Raw genomic sequence first — 14,461 nt, 5'->3', positions numbered from 1 at the left:
TTCTGGGATCCAGGATCCGAGCGGTGAGATGGACAGAGATTTCCCTTTGAGCCAAGTACCTGCCTGTATTTTTCCTCTAGTTCTTCTGTTCCTTCCCGACGCTTGTCTCCTCCCTTTTCCATCGTCTCCACCCCCTCACCCCCTCAGCTAAGAAGGAATTGGCCGGCTCCACCCAGTCAGCCCCCGGAGCTCCGCCCCTGCCGGTGGGCCAAAAGTTAACATCTGCACCTGCTGTGGTCTATCTGCAGTCGGCACCTGTGCTTCCAGCCAATCAGCGCCATCGCAGCCGGGGACCGCTGTCAGCAAAATCTCAACATCCAAAGCGCAACGTAGAGCAAACGCTTCCCCGGGCAGGGAGGGAATGTCTGTGTCAGGGGAGAATTAAGAGACGAGCGGTCAAGCAGCGCCTGCGAGCCAACCAGAGACGGATCGCTGGAATCTCGGAGAAGGAAGATGTCGAATGAACTTGAGTGAGTAAAGCCACGGATGTCTGGCCTCCCGGCCTCCCGAGCACACCGAGGCTGGCTGGGGTTCCCTGCACAGGGAAGAGCAAGGGAGGCCGGGCGCCCGGATTCACACGGCAATTTGTAAGGGTGAATGAATGGGCTGACGATCCTGCCTTGGCGTGTTGAGGCACGTTCAGCTCTCTATCTAGAGATGACTGTTTCCCTGGGAAAATAGTTTTTCTTTCTCTCTGTGCTGAGCAGTTTCGAGGAAGGCAAACACCCGGGCTGCCTGAAACCGTAAATCTTGGCATCGCTTTTTGATACTCTGGAGGTGCCTCGGAAATCAGAGACATTCCCGCCCCAGGGAAGCTTTCTCTCCTCTTGCCAAAGGGAACGTCTTGGAGGTGGTTCTCAGAGCTGTCTTAGGCAAAGAGTTGAGTTTCTCTAAAGGTCCTTTATTGTCGAGTTGGAACAGTCCCAAGCCACTACTATAGTGTAATGGCTTGGGCTCCCTTAGTGACTTTTCTTAGGTTCAAACCCAGGCTCTGTCTCTCCTCCGGTTCATTCTTAAAAAGTCGTTGGACTTAGCTGAGCTTCATTTTCCTGATCTGGAAATTTGGAACAAGAGAACTTCGTACAGTTCTTAGGTGTGCTGAAAGCTGTAAAATACTTACCAAAGAGAAAGGGTCTGAAGTTGCATTCAATAAAATGTGGTCAGTTTTATCCAGAGCAGTTCTAACGCTGGGGAAGCCGAGGACTCGATTTTGGTGAGGTCATCTGTGTTGTCTGGCAAGAGGCAGGTGCATTCCTGCCCACATCTGGGATTCAGAATCCCTTGGCTGGCTGACGCTGACCTCACTCTCAGCCTCTGCTTCAGGTCCAGATGTCGGAGAAGACAGAAGTCGAGGGTGTGAGTCACTTTAAGTTGTGGGCAAGGAGCTAGCAGGAAAGGTACTCCTTTCTCCCCTCTTTAGCAGGGACCCCTTAGTTGTTCCTACCCCTCTCTGTCTCTCTCTTTGGAGCTTTTCCTCAGCAGGTTAAGAACTCAAACACTTACGGACAGAAGTATCGATGGGTCCTAACTGCAGACAGGAACCTATGTACGGGCTAGCTCTGGGGCGTGTCTGGCTTGACCAGCCACATCCACTGTCCAACCACTATGGTTACAAGCATCATATTTCTCTTTTAATAGATTCTCAGGACACTGTTTTGACAGTTGTACCCCAATTAAAGTAAAAATGGGAACACAGTGCTAGAGCCCGGATTCAAGTCCCAACTCCTAAACTTATTATCTGAATGATCCAAGCCTGCATCTTCTGGCCTGTGGGTTGTGAACAGTGGTAGTCCTTACAGGGTTCAGTTTTATAACAGTGATTGATTTAAAGCCAGGTAGGGAGCAAGCTAATAATGCCTTTCTCACTTCGTGGAGACATTAATAATTGGGCATTTCTGAAGCTTCTTGCTTTTTATTTTTCTATGCTTTACACACACACACACACACACACACACACACACACACTTGAGACATGTCTCCAGCACACTTACCCATGCCAATTACAGCTGCCGAGGCTGCAAAGAGAATCTTTTCAGGTTTCTCCTCAGCGGGTATGGGGAAGCTGGCTTACTGAGCAGGTTTTCTGCTTGTGTCCTGAATGGTTTGGGTTGGAAGTCGGATGGGTTGACAGTAGAGGCTTCTCATTCAGGAAAGCCTGTGCCTGCTGAGTAATTGCAGGCCAGCTTTGAAGCTACCGTTGGAGATTACAGTGATTTACCCTGGGGGCTCAGCTGCTCTGAGAACTGGGGAGTTTGTAGGTGCCTGTGAGTGTGTGTGTGTGTGTGTGTGTGTGTGTGTGTGNGTGTGTGTGTGTGAGAGAGAGAGAGAGAGAGAGAGAGAGAGAGAGAGAGAGAGAACCTGTTGTGGGCATGTGTGTATGTATATGTACACATATGTGTGTATGGGTGTGTCTGTGTGTGTGAGTGTAAGTGCCTGTGTGTGTGTGTGTGTGTGTGTTTGTGTGTGTGTATGTATAAGTGCCTCTGTGTATGAGTGAGGGAGAAAGAGAGAGAACATGTTGTGGGCATGTGTGAGAATGTGTGTACACATGTATGTGTGTATGGGTGTGTCTGTGTGTGTGAGTGTGTGTTGTAGGTGCCTGTGGAGTCATAGGTTTGAGAGGTCCTGATACCAACAGGTGCCTGTGAGTGTGTGTGTGCGCACGCGTGTGTGTGTGTGTGTGTGTGTGTGTGTGTGTTCTGAGCTGCTGCTGCTGCTGCTGCTCCTGTGGCCTTGCTCTCACTGTGACCTTGGCTGGAATATCCTGCTAGGCCAAGCAGACTTCTCCAGCCCTCAGAGAATAAACAACTTGTCAGCCCTGAGGCATTAGTGAAAAGTCAGGGCCGCATCTGCTTCAAATCAAACTGAGTGGGTCTGCCCTCCCTGACTCGGCTTTCTCCTGAGAGAAATGTCCACTATGAACACACCTACCTGACAGAGAAGCACTGAGCTCTGGTGGCAGACCACCTCCCCACCCCACCCCAGCCCGGTCCTAGGCCTCCACAGGGAGGTGGCCCTGGAAAGGCTGGCCAATGGAAGTCAGAAACCAGCTCCAGGCAGCCGGTGGGTGGTGAGCACCTGGCCTTTCATGTGGTCAGATCCAGCGCCTGGCACCTCTGTCAGCCACCCTGTGTGCTTCCAGCCCACAGCCTAGCAGTACCCAGTGGCGGGGACTGGCTGCAAGGGTTCCTGGAGCTCTAGCTTCTGACTTCCCAGGAAAAACAACCTGAACCTCCACACTGCCCACCATGGGCCTGGCTAAGTGGGCTGGCTGGCTGGCACAGGCCCTGACCTAGACTGGAGACTGTGGCTCTCTTGAGAGCTAGATTCTTGGTGACCACTGGCCTCTTAAGACTCTCCGAAGCGTCCTACTGTGTACAAGGCTGTCTAAGCCACCTGTTGAAGGATGGAAGGTTTCACTACCTTTCATACACAGTAGGTCCATTCCGTGGGCACCATGCCTCAGCGCCCTGGCCTCTGCATCCGCACAGCCCGTACCCTCTGCCATTGGTAACAGACTGGAGATTGGCCACTGAGGGTGGCCCTAGGCTAGAGGACTCACAACGCCTCCCCCTCCCCCTTAAGCCCGCAGCGCTGAAAGAGTTAACTCGGAGCGCCGCCCCGCTGCGGTTTTGTGGTCGAAACCATGATTGCCAGGAGCAAATTTTTGTCGTGCAGGAGGTGTGTTATTAAAAGTCGGAGTTACGCGGCTGGTGAATGAAAAGTTAAAAGCCCTCATTAAGCTCGGGCTGTAAAACGGGGCGGAGCGGGGGCGGGAGCAAGAGGGGCGGGGGAGGGGTGTTAACGGAGGCAGCTGCGCCTGTACGCGAGGTCTGGGAAGCGTGCTAGCCCCATGCAGTCACAAAAAGACGGACAGTGGCCCGGATCCCTGAGACCCGGACTGCACAGTAGACGCTCTGGCAAGCGCTTAATCAGCATATCGATTTTGTCCTCCTTAGTAATCCCAAGAGGGATGGGTGTGTATCAAGTGATTTCATGGAAGAGCCAGGCTCTCATCTGGACCCAACCAGATAAAAGTTTCTAAGCTTGGACATTAGGTATAAGATGTAGATCGACCCTGCTTTTCGTTTTTCCTGTAGGTTCCCTGCTGTGCATGTAGGTAGGTAGGTAGGTAGGTAGGTAGGTAGGTAGGTAGGTAGGTAGGTATAGGAGACCTTGCCTCTGTGTAACCTGTCTGGAACGCAGGTAGCTCAGACTGACTTTCAACTAACGAGCCTCCTGCCTCAGCTTCTTCAGGGTTGGGATTACAGGTGTGCATCACCACACCCGACTCACATTTTATATACTTGAGGTTTTACAAGCCTGCGTAACTTTTGAAATGAGGCAAGGGAAGAGAGAGTTACTATTTGTAAGAAATAATTATTATTGGCTCATCCAGAACACCATTCTCTAAACGTAGTTGCTGGGGGTGGGGGAGGTTAGCTCAGAGCATTTGCCTGGTACATACAGGCACTGAGCTCAAACCCCAGCCCCACCACTAAAAGTAAGTAAATAAGTGAAAGAGGCTCGTCCTCACGTGGGAACTTGGATATGCAAATTCTCAGCCCTGCCCTAGACTGAGTCAGAAACTCTGGGGGCGGGGCTGGCCATTCTTTGTTTTGACCGGCCTTCCAGGTGATTCTGACTTAGTTTTAGAACTGCTGGCCTGGGAGACCAAGTAGAGGATGGGGAAAGAAGGCTTCCAGATCAGCCTCTGACCTGCTGTGTCATTGCTGCGTCAGCTGACCCAGAGCCCCGCGGCAGGGTCACACCTGTGTTAAAGCCCAGCCAGCTCACAGAGCCAGGTCGGTGACTTTCCCCCCAGCGCTTCCTATCAGTGAATACCTTCATAAAGCAGCGATAAGGATACCCACCTCTCCGGCCGTGGGTGCAGGCCGTGGGTGAGGAGGCCGTGGGCTGGCTGTGTCAGTCATTCATTCGCCTCTTTTCCTTTTTCTTAACTCCCCTCCCCGTCTGTTCCATCTGCCTTCACCAAAAGCTCAACGGGCTAAGGTGTGGATCACCTGATGAGCCCGAGTTCAATTCCTGGGCACAGATGGTGGAAGAAGAGAGTGCCTGCCCTGGTCCTCTGGCCACACATGATACTGACCAGCAGGCTTGTGCATACACATGTGTACACACACACTCACATGCACATGTATATACACACATATACATACAACTAAAGAGTTACTCCCTAGTGTCTTCTTAGGGAGCCATCAAGAACTGGGGACACTGGAGGATAGACTCAGAGGAAAGAGTGTCCCCAGTGCTCCACATACGCTGTCCATCACAGAATAACCCTCGGTGACTGTCTGCTAACACATCAATGCGTAACTGAAGAGAGGCAGTTCCCTGATTGAGAGGTAGAGCTCAGATTTGTCCCATCCCTATTGAACGGTAGAGAAAGAGAGAAAAAAAAAGTCAGATAAACAGCCAAGGGACTAGGGCATAAAAGAAGAATTCCCACACGGGGGGGGGCAGTTTTCCAAAGGGCAGAAAGCGAGTTTCTGGTATAATTAGGAAACGACATGTAATTAAGTCAGATGCAGCCAGCAGTGTTATCTGGAGCCTGTCCACCATCAGCCTGCCCGCCTGGATCCAGAAGAGGCAGCTGCCTGGGCTCTGGCCACTTAGTGCCAAGCTAAGGCAGGGAAGGGATGGCCTCATTTGAGAGACACGGAGAAAGAGAGGCTGTTAACCATGCCGTTGGCTGGGCTGGCTGCTCAAAGCCAATGTTCAGAGCGATAACAGTGGGACAATAGTGTGTGTGCTTCCATACTAGTGCATGACCTACACTATCCTGTTGCTAGTGACACTTCACAGATGGAGGTAAAAATGAAAGACTGTGAGTAGAGATTATTTAACGGGTACTTGATGCTTAGTGACCCCTGAATGAATGATCCTTTCCCAGAGAGATTCTCACTTTCATCTTCCCACAAAGGCACAGAGGTGATAAGGTGACGTGCGGAAAGTCACACAGCCAGGAAGTAGCAAGTTCCGAGGCTGGAACCTCCCTCTGTGTAGCACTGGGGCACACCCTCCAACCAGAGGGTTCCAGCCTCCTTCCAGCTGGGGCCACCCCACAGTCAGGTCTCGAACTCCAACTGAGAGCCCCCTGGTTCGTGGGGGCAGGCCACATTTCACAACACAGGCAGCCAGAAAACCAGATGGTCCACTGGCAAGCCCAAGAACCCTGGGGCACCCCTGTTCATGCTCAGAACCACCTTGCGTGGGGGCTGGCTGGAAAATGTTTCCTCTGTGAGCAGCCGTGGCGGCCGTCCGTGTGGGTGACTGGGAGTGTGATGGATCACGGCTGATGAAGCTGGGTGGCTCACAGCTGGGTTTGGCAAGTCACTGACTGGGTGTATCTGGGTGTCGACACCCAGATCAGGTGGCCCCTGGAAGTCTTCCTCCTTAGGCTTCAGGGAACTGGGAGCCAGCTTGCCCAATCCATCCCGGGCTAGGTACCTCCATAGGCGAGGCTTGAGGCTGCCGGCTTTGGCAATGGCCTTCCTCCTGCTCTGCTAAAGGCAGCACTGTATTACCGAGATGCTTGTAATATGGACAGTTGTTGGCCTCAGAGCTCAGTAGGATGCTCCCAGACTCCTGCTCTGGGGTCTGTGTTTTAGGTCTCAGCACTGCTTCTTTGGGGACATCATGTCTAAGGTCTGTCTGGCTCAGAATTGCCAGGATTCTGATTGGAGGAAATGAGATGACAAAGTCTGACCTAGCAGCTGGGGTGGCGGGCGTCTCCGTAGTCTCGCTGGGAATCTGAAGCGGCTCAGCCCCGGGTACAGCAGGGTACAGCAGCCGCTGTGAGTCAGAGCACAGCTGGGAGGAGAAGCTTTGCTTCTCAGCTCTCCCCTTCCTCTGTGCTAGAATGTGCTGGAGTCAAGACATGAGGCAGACTGGGCATGAGACAGCTGATACTGCACCCCTCCCATGCCAGGGAAAGGCTCCATTCGCCTGGGCTTCCCCCACCACCCCCATCCCGGGCCAGGCCAGGGATGTTTGCACACCCCTGCTCCACAGTGACAGATCCATTCATTGTGAGGTGGATACCTTGTTACACTGGGAGGCAGTGGAATGGCAGCTTTGGGAAGGCTCCTGATACTGTGAGCTGGAGACCCCAGTTCCAGGCCTCATGTGTAAATCCGTAGCCTTGTCTGTGGGTGGTTTTCATGCTATCAAATGGGGACAGTCATCTCTTCCCTCCCTACCTTACAGGCACGTTGCAGGACTTCAGATATGACAGAGGGATGACCGATAGGTGCTGGGAAAAAACAAAAGCAAAAACCCACACTATGCAAATGAGAGAGATTGTCAAATCCTGGACTTGAGGTTCCTCCTCGCTCTTCTGGCCTTCCCTGAATGCGGATGATACATGGAAAGCATCCGCCTCACACCCACCACACAGTAGGCCAGGCCCAAGCTGATACCTTTGACCTTGGCTCTCAGTTGGAAGGTCTCAGGCCTTCCCACTCACCTCCCTCCATTTCTTTCTCAATAAACACCCACCCGTAGCTCTCCAGGGATAAGGCCACTCACGGGGCCTCTGGCTTCTTCACTCTCATGTCCTATTTGGTATTAGCTGCCTGTTTGAGGCGAGGGTCATGTCTGTCTTCAACCTCCTTGATGACAAGGATAATCCTGTCTTACTGTCCCCCTAGGACAGGGGCTAGACCACGGCAGTCACTTGAGAAGTATTTACCACAGTGACATGGAATACCACTCGGGTTCCCTGGGCCCTGGCTTTTCTGCTCTGTCCCTTGGTATAAAGGTGACTTATCATGAAATTCCCAGGCCAGATTCCCAGGTCACCTCCTGTCTCCTCTGTCTATTTCAGGGTCTTTAAAGTAGGAATAATAACCACCATGTGTGTTGGGAGACTGTCAGATAAGGACTGTGAAAGACATGGCAAGGGGTTATTACACTGTCTCCCTTGTCTTTTGACTAGAGCCTGTTCAGAGCCCAAGGCTCGGAGGGGTGTGATCATTCAGGGACCTCAGGCAGAGTCTCCCCTTTACTCTCATTCTGGAGTGCTGGGAGGAGGAGGATGGTGATGATGATGGTGGTGGTGATGATGGTGATGATGGCGGCCTACTTACAGTGGCATTATTACTGGCAGGCTCATTAGTACATTTCTTATGCTAATGCATGTAATTCCTCTAACAACCCAGGAGAGATTAACTCTGCTTTAAAAGTTGCCACCCCTGGTGACTCTGTGATAGTACTGTGTTCTCATTAATATTCTTCCCAGCACTTATCAGGAACTAAAATTAACTCCCCGGCATGTTTATGGTCTGTCTGCTCCAATTAAACAGAAAGTTCCATGGGAGCCGAGCCTTATCTCCCTTGGACTTGGCCGATTTCCCAGGGCCTAGAAGAACCTTGATAGGCACGTGAGAAACATTCAGTCGATCCATTTAACAGATGGGGAAACCGGCTAAGAAAGCTAAGGGTCCCAAGAACACACAGCTCCCCAACTCCTGAGCTTGTGTTCCTTCTTCCCATGGTGCACTGGGCTCTCCGTGCTGTGTCCTGACTGGGATCTGAGGTCATCACACATATGGCCCGAGGCCCAGTCCTTTCCTAACTAGCTCTCCACCCTCCTCCTACATTCTGACGGCTCAAGGGTTCTGTCTTAGACAGGGACACCAACTGGGAACCTGGGCAGAACCCAGGGAAGGTGACCTAACAGGATAGACATCACCCCCTGTTCTAAGTTGTCATTCATTTGTGAAGAGGCTGAATTCCTTCTTGGAATACCTTTCCATTGAGCCTGTAGTAGCTTCTGCGCTGCTCACACTGCCTCCCTCACGGAGCCCTGCCTGGAGTCTTTCAAAGTGCACAGCCCCCAGTTCCTGATTTCAGGATTTGACCCAGAACTCTGCTGACCTTTATGAACAGTCAAGACTTCCAAAAAGCTAAATGCTTAGCCTTAAAGCATGAAGAGAACCAGTGGTAAAAGTGGGCATGAGAACGGGGACCCCTGGGCATGAGCGCCAGGACCCCTGGGCACAGAAACCCCTCCTGTCACTGCCTCAGCTGCCCATGCCCCCAGCCTGTCTGTGTGGGTGGGAAATTCCTCTGCACCTTGTGGAGAACAGGTTCAGTGTATTCCAGAGGAGGGAAATTTCCAGGCCCGGAAAGGCACCTAGAGAGGTGATCAGGGAATTCAGAGCTGATACTTGGAGTCTAAGAGGTCTGAGTTCGAGTTGAGCCACCGGCACTTCCTGGCCTAGTGGCCCTTAGTAGATGATGACTGTTTGAGTCTCACTTTCCCCTTCTTGTAAAAGGGAACACATCTGTGTCTCAGGGCTGCGGTGTGAGACAGGCGAGGTGCCACCCGGAAACTGTTGGCCCAGTGTCTGCCTGAGGTAGATGTTTAAGATACCCCAGGGAATTGTTTATCTGGGAATCAGATTTGGGGATCCAGAAGGAAGCATTAGAGACACATGTAGCCCCGAAAAGCCCCCATATGGAAACTCTGTTCTTTCGTTTGGGGGTATGACTCTATCGTCTTTTAAATTCTACTTTCCAAAGGGATCGAAAGATGTACAGTCCAACCAAACTGAGAATGGCCATTTCTTAGTCAACAGATCCAAGGCAGAAGTCCAGACCTGTGTGACCAGGCTGGGAACACAGCTGACTCTCGGCATCTAGCTCCAAGCCAGTCTCGGGCATTGGTATGGTATGCATACATTAGGCACTTGTTAGGTGCCGACAGGGTGTGTATGCATTGAGCATCTATTACGTGCCAGCCGGGCTTCTGAGCATTTTCTCGAGTGTGAATCAAGGTATCCAAGCTGCAGAACCCTCCCTTTGTGATCCTTACTCAGAGATAGAAGCATTGCGAACGCTGGTAGGACTTGCAAGGGGAGCAGGGAAGGTGGGGTCCCTCAGACACCCCCTGCTTTTCCCATGCCACCTTAGTTAGGGAGTTGCCTAGCCTGGAGCCTGGCAGGGGAGGGGCTGTTCACTTAGTTCCTCTAACCCCAGGCTCAGGGGCAGTAAGGAGGGGCCTTTTCACACCCCTCTGTCTTGAGACCTCTTGATTTATAGCAACAGAAACTGGGGTGTGGCTCATGCTTCGTACTCCTTACAGCAGGAAGGTTTCTGTCATTTCTCTTTCCTGTGTGACAGTTCCTTCTGCCTCCCTCTCATAGCCCAGTGGAGAAGGCAGACAGTGGGGCGGCAGATACTATCCCTGGACGAAACTGCAGAACTGTCCCCTTAGTCCCTACTGCCTGGGCACAGCTTGGCTGCCGGTTCTGCTCTGAGTGGAAGCCTGTACCCAAGCCTCAGGCAGCAAGGGGCACACTTCCTGCAAGTGGCTTCCAGAGGTCCCCACCCACCTACCTACCTGTCTGGCCCAGTGCCTGCAACTTCCTCACCAGGGGAGTCACCCACTCTGGAAAAGACTGGAGTCGGGACAGAACAGTGTGGCTAGTGGAAAGCACATGGCTTGGGAGCTCGATAAGCCTGAGGTGAAGTCCTGGTTGTGGACTGGGTGTGTGGCTCAGTTAGTAGGGTGCTAGCCTTCCATGCACAAGGCCCTGGGTTTGGTCCCCAGTGCCACAGAAGCCAGGTGTGGTGGTGCATGCCTGCAATCCCAGTACTTCGGAGGTAAATAAAGGATTAGAAACTGAAGGTCGTTCCCAGCTACCTAGTAAGTTTAAGGCCAACCTGGGTTACACGAAACTCTCCTGAAATAGTAATAATCTTGACTGGGTGGGTGACTGACTGGTTGGTCATAGGCATTTTCTTTTCTGCTCCAAATCTCGAGTCTCTACAGCTGTACAGGGGAGACAAGGTCATCCCCAGATAGTGTCTCGTAAGGGGCACAGCTGAGTGGGGACAGTCCAGATGCTGTGGTTCACAGCATCCGGTGTGGTTCCTGTGACCGTAACATGGTGTCAGACCCGTATGACCCTTATAGACAGGGAAGCTCCGGGATGCCAGCAGACCGGGGGACTCCCCACTCTGTCTTTGAGCCGGGCAGCCATTTTCTCACTCGACGACACCTCTTCCACATGTCCCATGTCCTAAAGTCCTCACAAGAGCTTTGCAGCTTTGCAGGCGACTGCACGAGCACATTCCCAGCCATTCGGCAAGTGTGGTCCCCTGGCTGGCGGCAGCAGCAACAGCAGCAGCAACAAGGGTGTTATAATATGTTCACTTCTCAGCTGCTCCAACAGAGGGAATCAGAAAGTCTTGGGCAGGGGAGGTAGCTCAGTTAGTGACATGATGGCTTGCCCAGCAAGGTTCTATTCTCAACCACACCTGATCTAGGCACAGTGGCACACAGCTATAATCCCACCACTTGGGAGGTGCAGGCAAGAAGACCAGACATTGAAGGTCATCTCTAGATACATAAGTTTGAGGCCAGCCTGGGCTATGTGAGACTCTTTCCCAAAAAAAAAAAAAAAAAAAAAAGACTTTTGGGGTGTGCCCAACAGTTGCGTTTTAACCAAAAAGTTCAAGTGAGGGAATGTGAGGTTACCTAGTACGGGGACCCTGGGAGGCTCCTCTGCCACCTCTGAGCTTTTCTTTCCTCAGCTGTGCCCTGAGGGGACACTGCATGGACCACGCTTAGGTGTGCTTAGCTCAGTGCCCAACACATATCCAGGACAGAGTAAAGACAATATGTCATTATCTTTTGATTTTGGAAACAGAGTCTCTCTCAGTAGCCCAGGCTGTCCTGGAATTGAAATCCTCCTGCCTCAGCCTCCTGAGTACTGAGATGTAGGTTTGCGCCTCCCGCCACCCCTGCTAGGCTAATTTTGCAATCATCACTATCCTCTGTATGCCTCTGTCCCTTTCTTTAAGACCATGCCATGCAGGGGGACAATGCCTTGTATTTATATTCGCTGCCTCTACCTGGTCACTCAGGGACCTACAATACATGTCAGTCTAAAATGACACTTCCTAGGGCCAGTCTCTGCCCATTGGCTCTCTGGCTCTAATATCCTGTCCTGTGCTGCATTTTTCCTTGACTTGATAATGTGCAGGCCCCTGTGCCTTTCGTGGTCTCTAGAAAACCCCTGTAGACAGGCTCCGCTGTCTGGAAGTTTCATTTTTTCTGGATACTGTTGCCATGGTTCCCTGTGGACAGTAGGTGCCATCGCAGCAGTCTGTGGAATTGTCTCAGAGCCCTTCTGAGGTTGACCGACCCTCTGGTCCTTGTTCAGGTGATAATGGGATCAGACCCAGGTCTGCAGATTCTGCGTGGCAGCATCTGGCATTGATCTGTATCGAATTCCTTCTTTTGCCTCAAGAGGCAAAGGAAGAAGTCTCCCGTTCGTTCCTAGGGCTAGCACCTCTGAACTCCTATCGATGGCAGGAGCTGTGTCTTGGGGACCTTCCTCTGAGCCTAAAAGAGACACTTTTTACTCATGTGTGTGTGCTTGTACACATGCATGCATATGTATGCATGTGTGTAGATATGTATGTTTGTATATGTAGATGCATGTATATATGTGGATATATGTGCGTATGTGTACATGTGTGTAGAGGCCAGATGACAACCTTACCTGTTGCTCCTCACATGTTCTCCATCTTGCATTTTTTGAGGTACTTCCTAGAACTCACCATGTAGGCTAGACCATACCCACTAGGGAGTCGCAGGGACCTCCCGGTCTCTGCCACCGCAGCACTGGGATCACAAGACCATACCACTAGCCGGTGGTACCCTTACTTGGGGACTAAAATCAACTCTTCATACTTCTGTGGCCAGCACTCTACTAGTTCCCTGCCCCCAAGTGACCTTCCTTATCCGCCTACAGTTTCAGGTCTGTGCGGCTACTGAAGAATGACCCTGTGAGCTTCCAGAAGTTTCCCTACAGTAATGAGGACGAGGCCTGGAAGACATACCTGGAGAACCCTTTGACGGCTGCCACCAAGGCCATGATGAGAGTCAATGGGGACGAGGAGAGTGTGGCCGCTCTGAGCTTCCTCTATGACTACTATATGGTAGGCTTGCCCCCTCAGACCGGGTATGAAAACCAACAGTCCCCAGAGTCAAAGCCAAGACCCAGAAATAAGGTCAAGAAAAGGTAGCTTGGAGACAGAGGCTGGAAGGAGAGGAAGATATTAGGGAAAAGAAGAGGCTGTTACAGTTGGTGGAATTAGAACATCGGATAGGGATAGCGGGAGGCTAGGATGGCCCAAGGAACAGGGCAGAACAGATGGCTGCTGGGGACAGCTGAAATACATTGGGCCCTTTCACCTCTGAATCAGTTTATCAGTCACACATAGGAGTTCACAACATACCCCCACCACCCCCTGCAGTGCCTGTGCCTATGCCAGATATTGCTAATAGATTGCAGCTTGCTTCCTCACAGAGCATCCATCAGGCCTCCACATCTTTGCTAACCCAGAACTCCGGGCAGCCCTGCCTGTTTGAGTATCTGAATTGCCACAGTGAGCAATGCTGTCCTGCACTGGGGGATCACTCCAATAAATCTGCCTGTATTTGTTGAGACAAGAGGCCCTGAATGTGAATATTCAAAGCCTTGTGTGGGGGTCAGAGGTAGGGGTATTTGTCTACCCTAATGTGGGAAGGGAGGTGAATTCTCCGCATGATTTCCGAGGTCCAGAGAGACTCAGGTGTACAGTTCCTGACAGAGAAGGCCCCAGGCTGTCTCTGGTCCTCATTCCAGTGTAGCTTGGCTCCCCTGCCTGCTGTCTACCAGCAGGCTGGCAGTGTCTGGATCCTGTCTAGCTCAGGCCAAGAGAATGGAATTTGATCTGCTACTCCAGCTCAGGGTCACGATGGAAGCCAGAATTCTCCATCCATCTTCAGATCCCAGCCTGGAGTTCACAGGGAGAGGCTAGACTATAAAATAAAATCTGCACAAGAGGTCATTTTCAGGGCTGTGCCTCTGCCCCTCGATCCTATTCTGTGTACCAACAGTTCTCTCTGAGGCTGGCATGAGGTCCAGAGGTGATTAGAGCCTTGCCCAAGGACACACAGCCAATATGCAGTAGATCTGGGAAGGGAATCAGGAAATGGAGTGCCAGGCGTGGTGGCGTACACCTTTAATCCCAGTACTCGGGAGGCAGAGGCAGGCAGATTTCTGAGTTCGAGGCCAACCTGGTCTACAGAGTGAGTTCCAGGACAGCCAGGACTACACAGAGAAACCCTGTCTCGAAAAAACAAAACAAACAAACAAACAAGAAAGAAAGAAAGAAAGAAAGAAAGAAAGAAAGAAAGAAAGAAAGAAAGAAAGAAAGAAAGAAAGAAAGAAAGAAGTGGACTTAGAGTCTATGTAGAAATGAAATGTGGAGTCTACACTCCTTGAAGCAGAGTCTCTGACCCTTGCTGTCCCTGCCTAGGTCATGCTAGTGACAGTAATAAACGTTCAGGGTAATGAGAAACATTAAATTAGAAGCATTTTATACAAGGTCTCACTTGTTAGAAATGCTCTTTTTGAAAAAGCTGCTGGTTTGGTTT

General features: G+C 51.5%; 1 protein-coding gene across 1 annotated transcript in view; it reads left to right on the top strand.

Moving 5' to 3' along the window:
- Window positions 1-267: 267 nt before the first annotated feature.
- Window positions 268-14,461, top strand: part of Grhl3 (grainyhead like transcription factor 3) — a 30,443-nt gene continuing 16,249 nt past the window's right edge. Inside the window, exons 1-2 of the mRNA XM_021200556.2 lie at window positions 268-470; window positions 12,792-12,978. Coding sequence (XP_021056215.2) covers window positions 454-470; window positions 12,792-12,978 — 204 coding nt within the window. The 5' untranslated portion in view covers window positions 268-453. The remainder of the gene's footprint in view (window positions 471-12,791; window positions 12,979-14,461) is intronic.

This window comes from Mus pahari, chromosome 6 (assembly GCF_900095145.1).
Source record: "Mus pahari chromosome 6, PAHARI_EIJ_v1.1, whole genome shotgun sequence".
NCBI lineage: Eukaryota > Metazoa > Chordata > Mammalia > Rodentia > Muridae > Mus > Mus pahari.
The sequence above is the reverse complement of the archived record's forward strand: the minus strand, read 5'-3'. Positions and strand labels throughout refer to the sequence as shown.